Genomic DNA, 13,275 nt, shown 5'->3' with positions numbered 1-13,275 from the left:
GACCTTTCTCCTTTAATATTTCTTTAGAGCAAGACCATATCAGTAAGGAGTTACCTTTGAATTCTGTGATCTTGCAAAATGGCTCAGATATTTTAGAAACTCATAATGGTTTTAAAAACCTTAAAATATCTCTAGTGAAATTGATCCAAAGCTATACTACATCAAAATACTTCCCAATTTTTATTGCAGTCATAATGATTAAAGTATTCCAAGGTGCTTCTCTTGCTCAAGGCTTTAAACAAACTTCTCCAGCATTTACCTAAGCTTCTTGGCATTGGCATTTTTATGACATGGATCAGTACTCACTTCTATTTTGCACTGAGCCAAATAATGTATTTTTCTCAATAAGAAAACCATCAGCAACAGTATGATTATGATGCAAGTCCCACACTCAGTTTAGTATCTTAGGTCAAGTCCTTAGCTGTTATAAATCTGTGTAGCTGCACAAAAAAACCCAAAACAAAACACACCCCCTCCCCCCCCCCAAAAAAAAAACACCCAAACCTTAGAGCTAGGCTAATTTACACTGTCTGAAGGACAACTAGTTAAAAACACCAAATCCAGCATTATTTTTAGAATCAAAATTTCTGTAAGAAACTGGCTGGATACAGTACATACATGCTTTGTGATGATGCCACAGATGCACTTTGTTTTCTATGCCCTTCTAAAAGGCAAAGAAAGATGCATTTTACATGATACAAATATCAGGATGCAAGATTAAGGAGATGATGCACACTTTAATATTCACAGTTTAATATTCAGCAAAATATCTCTAAGATCGATGAGTTACACAGTTCCAGAAATAATCAGGCAACTTAAGAGCCATTACAAGAGAAACATATACTCTTCACCCCTGAGCAAAATGGGATAGTACCGAACAACCGAGTAACTGCTAGTCAACAGCAGCAGGTTGGCATGAAGATCTGCACTTTGTCAGGCTCTTGGTTCTGCTGGTGCATTTTTATGAGAACATCTGAGACACGCTGGCTGACTTCAGCCTTTGCTATCATCCGTTAGCACTGCTGTAACAATGCTATAAATATGTCCTAACCAGGTAGCTAATAACTTCCATATGCGCAGAAGATCCTAGACACACAGGACATCGTCAAACGGAAGGGGAAATGGCTGACCTATATGTGAATTCAAGAGCAGTCCAAGTTTCTGCTTTCTTATGCTTGTCAGAGTGTACCTTGGACAAATTGGATGTGACTGGATACTTGAGTGAAATTCACCTATTTCAAGAGTAAAGGAAACAAATTTGTTAAAATGGCAAACCAAGGCTGGAAAATTTAAGCTACTGTGACAACAGAAACTCTCTAAGTAGTTTGAAAATCTAACAGGAACTTTGAAAGTGTGCAAGATGAATACTACTATTTAGCCTTGACAGATCATTAATTCTGGGTGTAGGGAGTTGGATGTGATGATGCTTAGTTCCACTGTGCCCAAATCCATTCCTTCTAGCTCCTAATAATTGTATGTTTTATCCAGTGATTATTAAAAGGTGCGTGAGCAGTTATGGTAGCAGGGTATAAAATGAAGAACCTTTTCTTCCATTGGAAAGGTCTTATTCAGGTGTTAATTTCAAACTTACTTTCATTTATTGTTACTTGGCTGCTACGAATCTTATTGGATAGCAACCCTTTCAGTGTCAGCCTATAATGTATTAAAATGTATTAAATTATTCAGTTGTTAGTAGTGATGCAAACTATTTCCTAACATTATACACATTCATCCCATATACTAATGGTACTTATGGTATGAGTAAGTACTAACCTTTATAAAGTGGCTATGGGCAGGTTCTCTAATACCTTATTATACCACTATGCAGCTTTACTACTTTGTAACAAAGACAGAGAGGTATGTAGGTACCTCTAACTGTTGGAGGATCAAAGATGCATTTCAATCAAAATATGCTTCCCCCCCTCCCCCCAAACTCTTTACATGGCTTATAAATCCAAAATAACTTTTTAAGAGTTTTGTTTTGCTTCTTGTTGTGTTAATGAGCTCCTACTATAATATGAAGACCCTTTTTGTTCTACAACATAGCTCCAAGCAAAATTCTTCAGAAAGTTCCTTACACATAAGTACCATCAGCATCTGTTGTTTAAAAATATATACTTTCCTACAAGCACTGAACCTCACAATAGTTTTGCAATTTAGACCAAATGATGGAACATTCACTCTAAGGTAGAACAAACCATTATTATGTTACAGTTTGTGCCAAGAAATTACATTGCACTTTATTAAATTACACTTGCAAGGTGAAATCAAGGAGTATCTTAGTGTCCATTAATTTCTGGAAGAAAGGCAAGAACATCTTTTAAGAATGCTACAGAATGGACAGTTGTTCTGGAACTTCATTTTCTGTTTCATCTAAAGGACATCTTCAGGACCATATTGACATGTTCCCATAAATTGTTTCAAAAAATAACATTGTGGTTAGACTAGTGATTCAGTAATCCCATCTATCTCTGGATCTAAATAATATTGAGATCAAAAAAATAACTCAGAAAGGTAGAGCTACAAAAAATAATCATATTTACAAAAGCAGAACACATACAAACACAAATTAACGAACTTTTTATTTCAGTAGAAATTAAAATTCAATCATAGCAGAAATAGGAGTTATATATACTATCCGACCATAAACAAACAGTACATACAACACAATATGCTGACATATTACTACGGCATTGGAATGCTCCAATAAAGAGACAGTCTATGTTCATTTGAAGAACCCTCTCCTCCTCCTAACTAGCTTTTCTTTGCATATCACAGTTTTATTGCAATGTCTAAGGTAAAGATGATTTTTTAAAGGTGTGTTGCCTGGATGTTTCGAACCACCTATGAATTACAACCATGTTTACATTACTTTTGCCACTACATCTACTATTTCTTGTTTGACTAAATTCAGTGCATTTGATTAAGATGAATGCATTTGATTCCATAATACAGTAACAAGATATACTATCCATAGCTTTACAGACCTATGGAAATGCTGAAGGAGTGCTGAATGTATGAGACCCACTTTTCAAAGCTACACGTTTTCATGTTGAATGTCACCAGTTCCTTGTCGTGTAGCTGGAAATTGCATTGAAAAACATTTTTGCCAGTTAAACTTTGCAATGAACTCTAACATCTTTCTATGCAAAATACATAAAGGTTTAAAATATGGGAATATGTCCAAGCTAAAACACATTTATCTACTTCTGACAATCTGTTCAGTGAAGAACAAAATAAAAAGATCAAACTGAACAGCCATATTTTGTGTTGAACATACAGTCATGTTAGTTAAAAGGTGGATGAGCGTTCAAAGGAGAAGGAGAGATAAGGGGGCCCAGCAGGGATTTGGGGGCAAGGTCTGCTTCCTCAGGACAGACAAAACCTATCTGTGACAAAAGAGTCAATTCTTTATTTCTGGTTTTGTTTTGTTTATTTTGGTCAGAGGTTGAGAAGCATGGGCTTGATCTGTAGTCCAGGGCAGTTTACAGTCTGAGAGCTAATTCTCTATTCTGAGTGACAGGGAGGCTGGCCAACCCTGTGCCACGGGGGGCGGGACAAAAAAACAACAGAAAAAGACTACCTAGCCACAGCACCTGCTGGGAAGGGCTCATGCTGAGCAGAGCTTATGCTACTGCACTTCCTGACCCTTCAGGATCCAGCCACATGTTGTAGTCAGGCCTACTGCGATGGCAATGAAATAAAACAGATTAAGGAAGGGAGTTCTGCAGAAGAAGCCTGAAAGCCAGAGGGCTTCTAGACACAACTGGGAAATTTCCTGCAAACAGAATGGGGAGGGAGACAAATATAAAAATTCTATCAGTGGGTACTGAAACTAAAAACATGACTCAAGTGGCTCTTCACAAGACATTATCACCACCTAATATTATTGCTACCTAAGGCTTAAAGAAAAGATTAATCTTAATTTTTCAAATAGCTCAGTGTAAATCAAAGGCAGGGGAAAAACATAATGCAAAGAAATGCAAATCTTCTGAATGATTCTGTCCGGATCTCCAGAAACTATGTTTTTATTTCAGGAAAAGTTAACGAGAACAAATGTCTTTGTGTTTCTAAGCTTTCTGATTAGATAAAGTATTGAAAATTATCATATTCTTGGCCAGCAAACCAAGTGCAACTTCCCAATTTAACAAAATTGCTTAGCCCCATACTTAAATGCAATCATTTCATTAATACTTTTAAAATTAAAAAAAAAAAAACAAAACTTTCCAATGGAAAAAAAATATATTTTGAGACACTGTTAAGAGGCAAAAGCAACTTATTTCTAAATAAAATTAATTTCTTGATCCCCACAAATGTAGACTGGAAAATTCTCTATTCATCTCACCTCATACCTGCAGTCCATTTCAATGTTGCAGCTCAAAAGTTGGCAATTTAACCTGGCTTGTATAGCTGCAACTGATGGAGTCCCAGAGCAGTAACAAATATGAAACCATGGAGCTCAGCACTCTCCAGCTCTTCTTATTCTGAGTACTCTGCATTCTTCCAAAAACTGAGGCAGAATAAGTCCTTTCTTCCATCTTAGAACACTGCTAGTTATCTCAGCTCTTATGCACCCTTTACCTGCTTGCATATCTGGAATTATAGTGCCTTTCATGTAGAACAGAATAAAATGGAGTCAACTGAAGCAATTATAAATATCTTATATGAGTAAACAAGACTGTTACATATCCTCTGAATAGCCTTTCTGCCCTCCATGAAGTTCCAATTTTTTGTTGCAAGTTATATTTAATTTTTAAAACCACATTGAATATTTTACTTAAAATGCATAGAAGAACTATTCTACATTTCTGCTATCTTCAAACTTGAAGTTACTGAACATCTAATTTAACCCCTGTGGAGTCCAGAGAGAAGATGCATTGTTTCACTGATTTGCAGTTTTGAACAAAAAGCTATGATTAGCATGCAAGATGAGAAGATCAGTGAAATAGAAACAAAAATATTAATCAAAACTGCTACAAGTAGTAAAGTTTAACAACATATTTGAATTCGGGATTGTCTACAGCAAAACCATAAAAGCTTGTACCATATTATAAAGCTTATTTCCTTCTCTCTCTAAATATTTTATTTATCTTTGTAATAAGTCATGGCTTCAGTGATTATAGTACTAGACTTTCCTTTGGTCAGAATACAGAAAGCAGCCAATCTGGGCACAAACCTGAACTCACTGAAGATCTATGTTTAACTGTAGGATGGAAATGAACTCTTCGGGTTGTGACATTCATTCTGTCCAATATGTTTCCTTACATTTAGAGAGCACAACATATCTATGACTCTTAGGGAAAAAAAAAGTGGGAGAAGATGGCACAAAATAGGAATGGTTTTGAAAAGACATATGGAATATTCAAATGCTGGACTCAAGGTCTACAGATCTTCTCTAGAAATTTTTAATTACCATAAGACAATAAAATATTCTATGTCTTCAGATGCTATGAGACTATCAGGAATGCCTGCCCCCTCCCCAAGTCCTAGTGTCTAGTACAGTACAGATGTAAGTGCAAGTCTGGGAATATAGAACTGCTGTTAGGCACCTATCTATTTCTGAGGGAAAAATACCAAAAGAAGAGTTAAAAAAACCCATAAGTTACATACATGGGGTTTTAATTAACAGAGGCTGTAAATGAAAAGCGTATGAAATACTTATAATATCCCTTCTCAAGCTAGTTTTACACAGATGTAATTCCAAGAATGGAGAAATTCTGACTTCTTCAGCCTGCTATTATAAAAATAAACCTTGGATCTTGTATAACGCTTGTGCCATCCAGTTACAGCAAAAGCATTTGTACTAATTCTTCTGGCTTTATTCAGCCGGCTGACAAAAAAAGTATTTTGTAAGAGTAACGGCAATATCATAATTTAAATTTCAGTATAAATAAAGTATAGAAATACATTTTCTTTTATATATTAAACACTTGTTGACTCAACAACACTAATGCAGCTCTGCGTGCTGCTCCTAGCAAAGGTAATAATCACTGAAATGTGAGAACCACTGGCAAGGAGAGGCAAAAGCATGTGATCAGCTTAGACTTTTCACTCAAAACTCTTTCAGCAAGAAAATATACATCTTTCTTAATATAAAGAATGCCAGTTTTGAAAAGGTGGGAATCCTACGGTTGAATTAAATGAATAAAAATATTTCTCATCTAAACATGTACACATATTCCCACAATCTGAATCATGTAGAGGAACAGCATGAGATCTTTGACAGTTTTTTTTTTTTCCTTACACGTAATCTTATCTTGAATGTGAACTCTGTTTTGTTGGACCCTCCTGCTTAGAACAAAAGTTATCCCAATATGCAGAATCCTCGGGTGTGATTGGAATACCAAATGCAACTAAGTCTTCAAAAGTCAATAACATAAACCGTGGTTGATTAGACTCCATGGAATATACCTAAAGAAAATACAAAATAATATTACATGAATGAATAAGTCTCAATATTGTTCCTGCAGCCTTTCCTGTTCAGTTTAAACTACATATTACTTACTGAAGAAAAGAAAGTATTCTGATCCAGACCAATGTCACTGTCCCTAATTTAGGCTAGGAGGTAACTAACAGAAGCACATAACAGTGCACACAGATGAAACAAAATTTTTATTTGAGACACAGTTCAGAAAATTGAGAGAAAAAGGGATGGAGAACTCCAGAAATGCCACAGAGTCAGTGTTCAAAGCTGGAAAAAGGGGGGGGGGGAGTACTTCATTCTACAGCAGACATTATTTAGGACGATACTGTCAGGATTTATTCCTCTAGAGGTATGTCGATTCATATTCTTTCAAACATCAGCAATCACTGGGGCTGTGCGTGTACTTGGTATTCTCACAGAGGCACATAAAGGATGAAAATGGTCATAGCAAACCTACAATTCTCAGTTTTGAATCCAGATTAAGTGCAGACCAGGAAATCGGAGATGTGTGTGTCAAGGTCTCTGCATTAGTTTCATCACTTCAAAGAAACTTATATTTTAAAGAAAAAAAGGTTTGCTTTTCTGAGCATGCATCAGTGTGCATCTTCCTGTATGTGACTGGCAAGTGTAATTCTTTCCAAATAGCAGAGCAAATAGTATAGCTGCATGAATCAGAGACTTTAACTGATTCTTCCAAATTTGGCATTTGCGCAAGAAACATTAAGAATGTTTAGTATTTGGTAAAAGTCATCAGGGTTATTCTACAGTTTTTGATGTAGGCTGAAGGTACTGTTAACCTCTTGGGATGTGAATACTGACGTCTGCTAACGAAGGTAGGTGAGTAAATGGATAAAACAGCAAAAGCCTCTGCTCTCTCTGCTTCACTGTTTGAGCAGTAAACTACAGCTAGGAATATATGAGGAGACAATAAAATGGTTTATGTTTGCCGTAACTGCATAGCAAAACTCTGGAAGTCGTCCAAATGTAGACTGAAAGCAAAAATTAATTGATTTGCCTGTCACTTTATATCCTCACACAAGTGGCATGGTGTTGAGACATTTCTGTTCGTCTGGCATTTTAGAAATGAGCTAAAGCTGCAGAAACTCTCTAAAGCCATGAAAGTGACATCATGTATGCATACCAAAAAAGAACTAAGCCTCTGAGGTAAGCATGTATACTGTTATCAAATCTGGTTTGAACTTGAGTATATGCTTGCCTGAAGACTGAATGTTCTGACTGAATTCATCAATTCCGGCGAAGTTTAGCAAGTGATAGACTAAAAGATGTTTTATAGCAAGCAAACAGGGTAAGGAATTGTTACAAACTCAGTCATCTTTTTTTGAGACCTGCCTCAGATCGAATAACTGTCAAGATCTAGGTAAGAGCACAAATAAATGCTCGTTCTGCTCAAGCCTATAGCAATCACTAGTGATTTTGTTAAGATTCCTAACACTGTGGAGAATTTAAATCATACCTTATAGAAATGATTGGGCCTTCCTGTGAATTACAAGTACTTGCTATCAGATTCAGAGGAAAGTTCTGTGAAAACACATTCCGCAAACATAACATAATGGCAGAGAGGGAACAGAGACAAGTGTTGACATCCTGAAGCAATAGCGTAATGTCTACACATTCAATCTTTTTAAAGAAAGATGAAGAACACCTTTACCTCTCAACTTATCTAGCAATAGGCAGAATCCTTTTTATGGTTCTCATATAGAGCCAGAAGGCCACTTTCATTTCATGCACCTTACTGTTAGAGAGAGTCCTGAAAAGGCACACAGTAAAAGCAGATGGAACTTTTCTGTCATTCACCAATATGAAAATGAAATAAAGCCCACCTGTCCCATCTAAAATGCCCTTTTTCCAGTGAATTGAGCTAATGAAATTTAGTTCATCACAGATTTGGGCCGGTGGACGAGTACACCTTTGAAACATTTCTTGATTCAAAGGCTTTTATGTAGCTCCACCGTAACTCTTAATACATAACATGTCTATTCCTTCTATGACGATTAAGGTACACGATGGTTCAGTGATGGTGAAAGCCAATACCTAAAAACCTGTTATTTTCTAGACTATTTAGGTAGTTGCCTTCAGAGGTACCGGCATTCTTTTCAGCTTAGACTGACATTTATCAGGATTCCAATAGGAAGATGATACACAGCCCCACTGGGAACCTAGGTACGTCCTGTCAAACAGGATGCCCATATTTTCATAAGGAATGCTTGAACACTGATATGTCAGAGTAAATCCTCAAAAGTAGTTTGAACCTCCTTTTTCTTTTTTTTTTTTTAATCTAACCAATACTAGTTAAAAGATCTGCCTCACTGTCTTTTCTGTGAGCACTCAGACTTCATGAACATGATACATGTGTACATGACCACTCACATCCTTGTATCCACTCAGATTTTGCATTTTTTTTTTTTTTTTTTTTTTTTTTTTAGTTCCTGGCAGAGCCCTTCTCGCTAAATAACGGAAAACAAACTCATTTTCTTGTGAGCAACTAACGCCACTGACAAACCTGGCACTTTTTCACACTTTCTTTGCTAATTTTCTGGCTATTTTGGCTATGACTTGCCAATTTGCCTTAAATTTGACTTCTATTACTACTTTCATGATCCAGGTCTTTGTTAAACAACACAGAAACTCCTGCAAAGCTTTTAAGTAGCATCATTGCTTCATGCAATAAAGAGACCATATGGAATGAAAAAACAAAGAATGAACAACAATGCTGTTGTTCCTGTCTCTTGGTTGTTATTGCTTGTCTCTAGGGTTGATCTTGTCATAATGACTTCTGAGAGATGGATCTGGTCTGGGATACATGCACTGACAATCCTCTGTTAAAATCAACATGATGTGGCATACCAGTGTAGCAGCCCAGATTGGTTGACTGTCTCCATTTCCCTCTCAAAACTAACTCTTTCCCATGTGAGTACTAGCAGGCTGTGATAAAAAAAAAAACACTTAATCTTCTCTTGAATAAACACACTGAACACCGTAACACATACATTCTAGATTTGATATTATCCGTTACTGTCCTCTGAAACCATCTCATTCCAAGACGTTTTCTGAAACAGGCACAACAGAACTAAAGCTAACAGTTCACTAACAATCTGATTAATACTGTGATGCAGATAATTTCTCTTATCCTTGTTCCTATATCCAAGATAGCATACAGTTTCAGCTACAGCCTCAGACTGCAAGCTTATGTGCAAGTGCTTAGTTACCAAGACCTGCAAAAGTTTCATAACTCCTTACATGGGAATGATTCTGTCGATATTCCTCCTGTTTCCCAAGAGCCACTGCAACATGATGATTGTCATCTAACCGGGTTTCCTAGGAAAGATGAAAAACAGCAGTGTAAATGTATATTCTTTGTTTCCAGCAAAGACATGGTTAGAATGTGGTTCAGAACCAAAACCCAAATGGACTTTAAATTAATCACATTCACAAAGAAACAGCACATTTGTTGGAGAGATCAAGGATGCACATACATGAACAAGTTATCAGGACTGAATTGGTTACTACAGGTCACCATCATCCCCCACCTATATGCAGACATTTATAAGCAAGTTTATCACCTTAATTTTCCTTTACCCTATTTTAGCTATCTGTTTTCAGATTAGATTGTGAACTTCTGATGGAAGGTTTTCTGAAGAGCAAGTACAAACTTAAACCAGTGGTGCTCTCGCTCTCAGTTTCAGACATCATGTAAGATCACAACTTCAAATTTCTGATGCAGCAGTCTGAGCACAGCTCTGGGTGAATATGGAGCGATTTTCTGCAAATATATACTTAATAATTAAATTTAAAAGTATTTCTCCTGCCCTACCCCCCCAGAAAGGCTAAGAATTCATCTTCATCTTAAGTAATTCATTTCAGAAGAAATTGGTTTTATGTACTGCTTCTGAATAATGTTTATTCAAGTCAAATCATAATTGTCAGCTTTATTTTTTTAATAAAGAGAAAAATGTTTTCCTTATTTCCTTATCCAATAATGTTCATATCATTTCCTCGTGAACTTTTGAAAATGGAAATCAAGAATACGTAGAACTTTAACTAGAAAAATGAAGCATTCAGATGTCACCAAATCTGAAAATCAGCTATTTAGATACTAGATATATCAGCTAGTAGTCTGGATTCTCTCCTGGGAGAAAACCTCCAATTTTCACTTGGGAAATACCCTGACCACACTACATTATTATACAAAGAAAGCTTTATGATGTACTCCCATTTCCTCTGAAAAGACTGCCTTTTTTATTTTCTAATCTAAGCAACATGTCTTTTAAAACAATGCTGTTAATCTGCACTAGGCTTCTCTACAGTTCATCTACCATATAGGATTTTCAAAGATTTCAGTTGCAAGGATGCAATTTTTGTGAATCCCAAATAGCCCTGTGTGAAACAGGTGCCAAGATGCTCACTCAGGCCCACGCAACCTAGCCCAGCCACAACAGCAGCTGTTCTGGGTCCATATATCAGGATTACTATAAGTTTGGGGGACCTTAGTGGCAAAGATGTGAGTGTCTTGGCAGATAGATGCTGGGGTGGGAGTGGAGGTGTCTTTTTACTTTGATCTCTTCAGCACCTAAATTATGCCTATTTGACAGATTTAGAATATCTTTATCTCCCTCATCTCCCTCAAAACAAAAATAAAACATGGGAGTTTGTTCTTTTACCTTTCTGCAAAGTGCTAGAAAGAAAATGACTATTTCAGTTCTGTCTAGATTGGGACAAATATTTCATACACATGAGAAAAACAAACCTAAAGTATAAGCTGTATTTCATATGACTGCAAGAGCTATATGTGTACTTACTATGAAGTATTTTACCAAGCCTTCTATTCCCTTACTATGGCACAAGACTGAAAAGAAGACAAGCAGAAGGACTTTGACCTCAAGCTGGATGAAAGCTAATCATTTGTACACATCACATACATTTCTATAACTTCCTAGAAAAAAAATAAACTTTTTCTATGAAAATTAGCTATTCGATCAACTGTTGCAAAACAATTTACATAGCTTTAGAGTGGCAGACTTTTGTGTTTGTCTATACTGTCAAATAACTAGATATAGTTTTTATCACTTCATTTTCCCCCCTTCTTTCACTTTTTACATGTCCTAGAGGTAAAAGATTGATGATATTAAAGCACACAGCAGAGCACATTTAGCACTGGCCTACATTTGTAGTTAGAAATCTGAAAACAACTGTGGTACAGTTTTAAGCTAAATGCACATAAATTTATGTTCGTGAACGTATGCATTACATCTTGTCTGTGCAACTGGCTGATAAACATAGTACAGATAACTTAAAATCCCTTATATATTGCTATTAGAATCATTTTGCCAACTCTAAGTTGTATTTAACAGGAAGTGACTCTTTGGATAACCAGGACTGTTTCCCTGCAAACAGAGACCCCATCCAATAGACAATTAATTCAGAAAGTTCCACTTCATTTGCTTTATGTATCCCCAGTGTGTTAGAGGTCATAAAAACTCAGAGTCTTATGATAAACAAACTATGCCCTTCATCTTACCTTCAGTACTTCAGAGAAAGGTAGAGCCCCCCAAAATATAGAAGGGTAGGAGATCCTTCCTGGCCCCTGCTTGTGGCCAGCAATACCTTCGGGTATGGTGCTTATACAACACAAATAAACCATAAAACCCAGCAACTCAGCTTGCTTCCGTATTCATCTGGAGATATTGGTACAACAGCTAATAAATTAAATCCAGCTTATTAAATGGAAATAGATGATTAAGCAAAAGGAGAAGAAAGACAACCGTACAGGAATCCCTCTGAGATACAGGGCTTTTTTAATTTTAATTTTTAAAAAGATTCCTCTCTATAAAACAGAAAGCATATAATGGATTTTTTTTTTTTTTTTTTCTGAGCAGAACCAAAATGTCACTTGAACTGCTCCAGCTATAGGCATGCTGAGACCTGTAAAGACCTCATTTCAAAGGCACAGCAGAATGACATGTATTAGATTCAAATCATTCTGGACTCACTCAGCAGACAGCTTAAAAAACATACTTTCCCAGTTAGCAGAACTGCTTGCTTAGTTGGTCTTTGAAACAAAAGTTTTGATTCCTATTTATTCCTGACAGTACAGCAGAATGAACTTCACTTACTGAGGGTGGGAGATTCCATTGCTTTGTTGTATACCAGCAACAGTTAGCAAGTATGTTTCAAATTGACCCAGGTAATCCCACTTTGAAATACATACTCTAGAAGTAATGTGTTTGTGCATAGACAACACAAGCAAACATTTACTCCGAAAAAAATGCCAACAATTATTTGCATAGCAGCAGTGATGCCAACTTGATTCTCAAACACTGAGTGAAGTTTAGAATAAATGAGAATGCTTGCTTTATAACCTGGCTGTATCAAAACTGATGTAGGCACCAAAACAAAGCTGTCTGCCTTTAAAAGAAGAATCTAATAGGTGCTGTTTAACTATTCTTCCTGATCAGCTACACAAAGCCGGGAATAATAAGAAGCAGACAGCAATATACTTTTAACCTTTTGCACATCAGTAATCAGGGTTTGTTCCACATATCAGATCTCCTACAAATATATTATGTACATAACTTTTTCTTTATAAACTATATATATAAAACTTGCCATAATTGTTATCGGCAAACTTCATTTTTATTAAAATTAACCAGTACTTTATTCTGTAAATTTATTTTCTCTGAAGTAGTACATGAAGCGTATAGAATTATTCATTATAGTAACGATAAAGAGAGAGAGAGAGAGAGAGAGAGAGAGTAATGACTCCATCCTAACTTAAAACCTTGACATAAATATCACTCCTTACCTGGTTAATAACTTTAATTACTGCTAAGCAA

The 13,275-nt window shown here is 36.2% G+C and overlaps 1 protein-coding gene across 6 annotated transcripts in view; it reads right to left on the bottom strand.

Annotated features, from left to right (window-relative positions):
* Nucleotides 1-503: 503 nt before the first annotated feature.
* AASDHPPT (aminoadipate-semialdehyde dehydrogenase-phosphopantetheinyl transferase) overlaps nt 504-13,275 on the bottom strand; it is a 37,578-nt gene continuing 24,806 nt past the window's right edge. The window contains exons 5-7 of one of the 6 annotated variants that reach the window (XM_067289878.1): nt 9,683-9,760; nt 6,245-6,411; nt 504-1,232 (exon numbers count right to left, since the gene is read on the bottom strand). In XM_067289878.1, the coding sequence (XP_067145979.1) occupies nt 6,253-6,411; nt 9,683-9,760 (237 nt within the window). In that variant the 3' untranslated portion in view covers nt 504-1,232; nt 6,245-6,252. The other 5 variants (XM_067289876.1, XM_067289880.1, XR_001294147.2 and 2 more) reach the window with 5 other exon arrangements.

Source organism: Apteryx mantelli, chromosome 1 (assembly GCF_036417845.1).
Source record: "Apteryx mantelli isolate bAptMan1 chromosome 1, bAptMan1.hap1, whole genome shotgun sequence".
In the NCBI taxonomy this organism is placed as follows: Eukaryota; Metazoa; Chordata; class Aves; order Apterygiformes; family Apterygidae; genus Apteryx; species Apteryx mantelli.
This window is presented reverse-complemented; position numbering and strand designations above follow the sequence as displayed.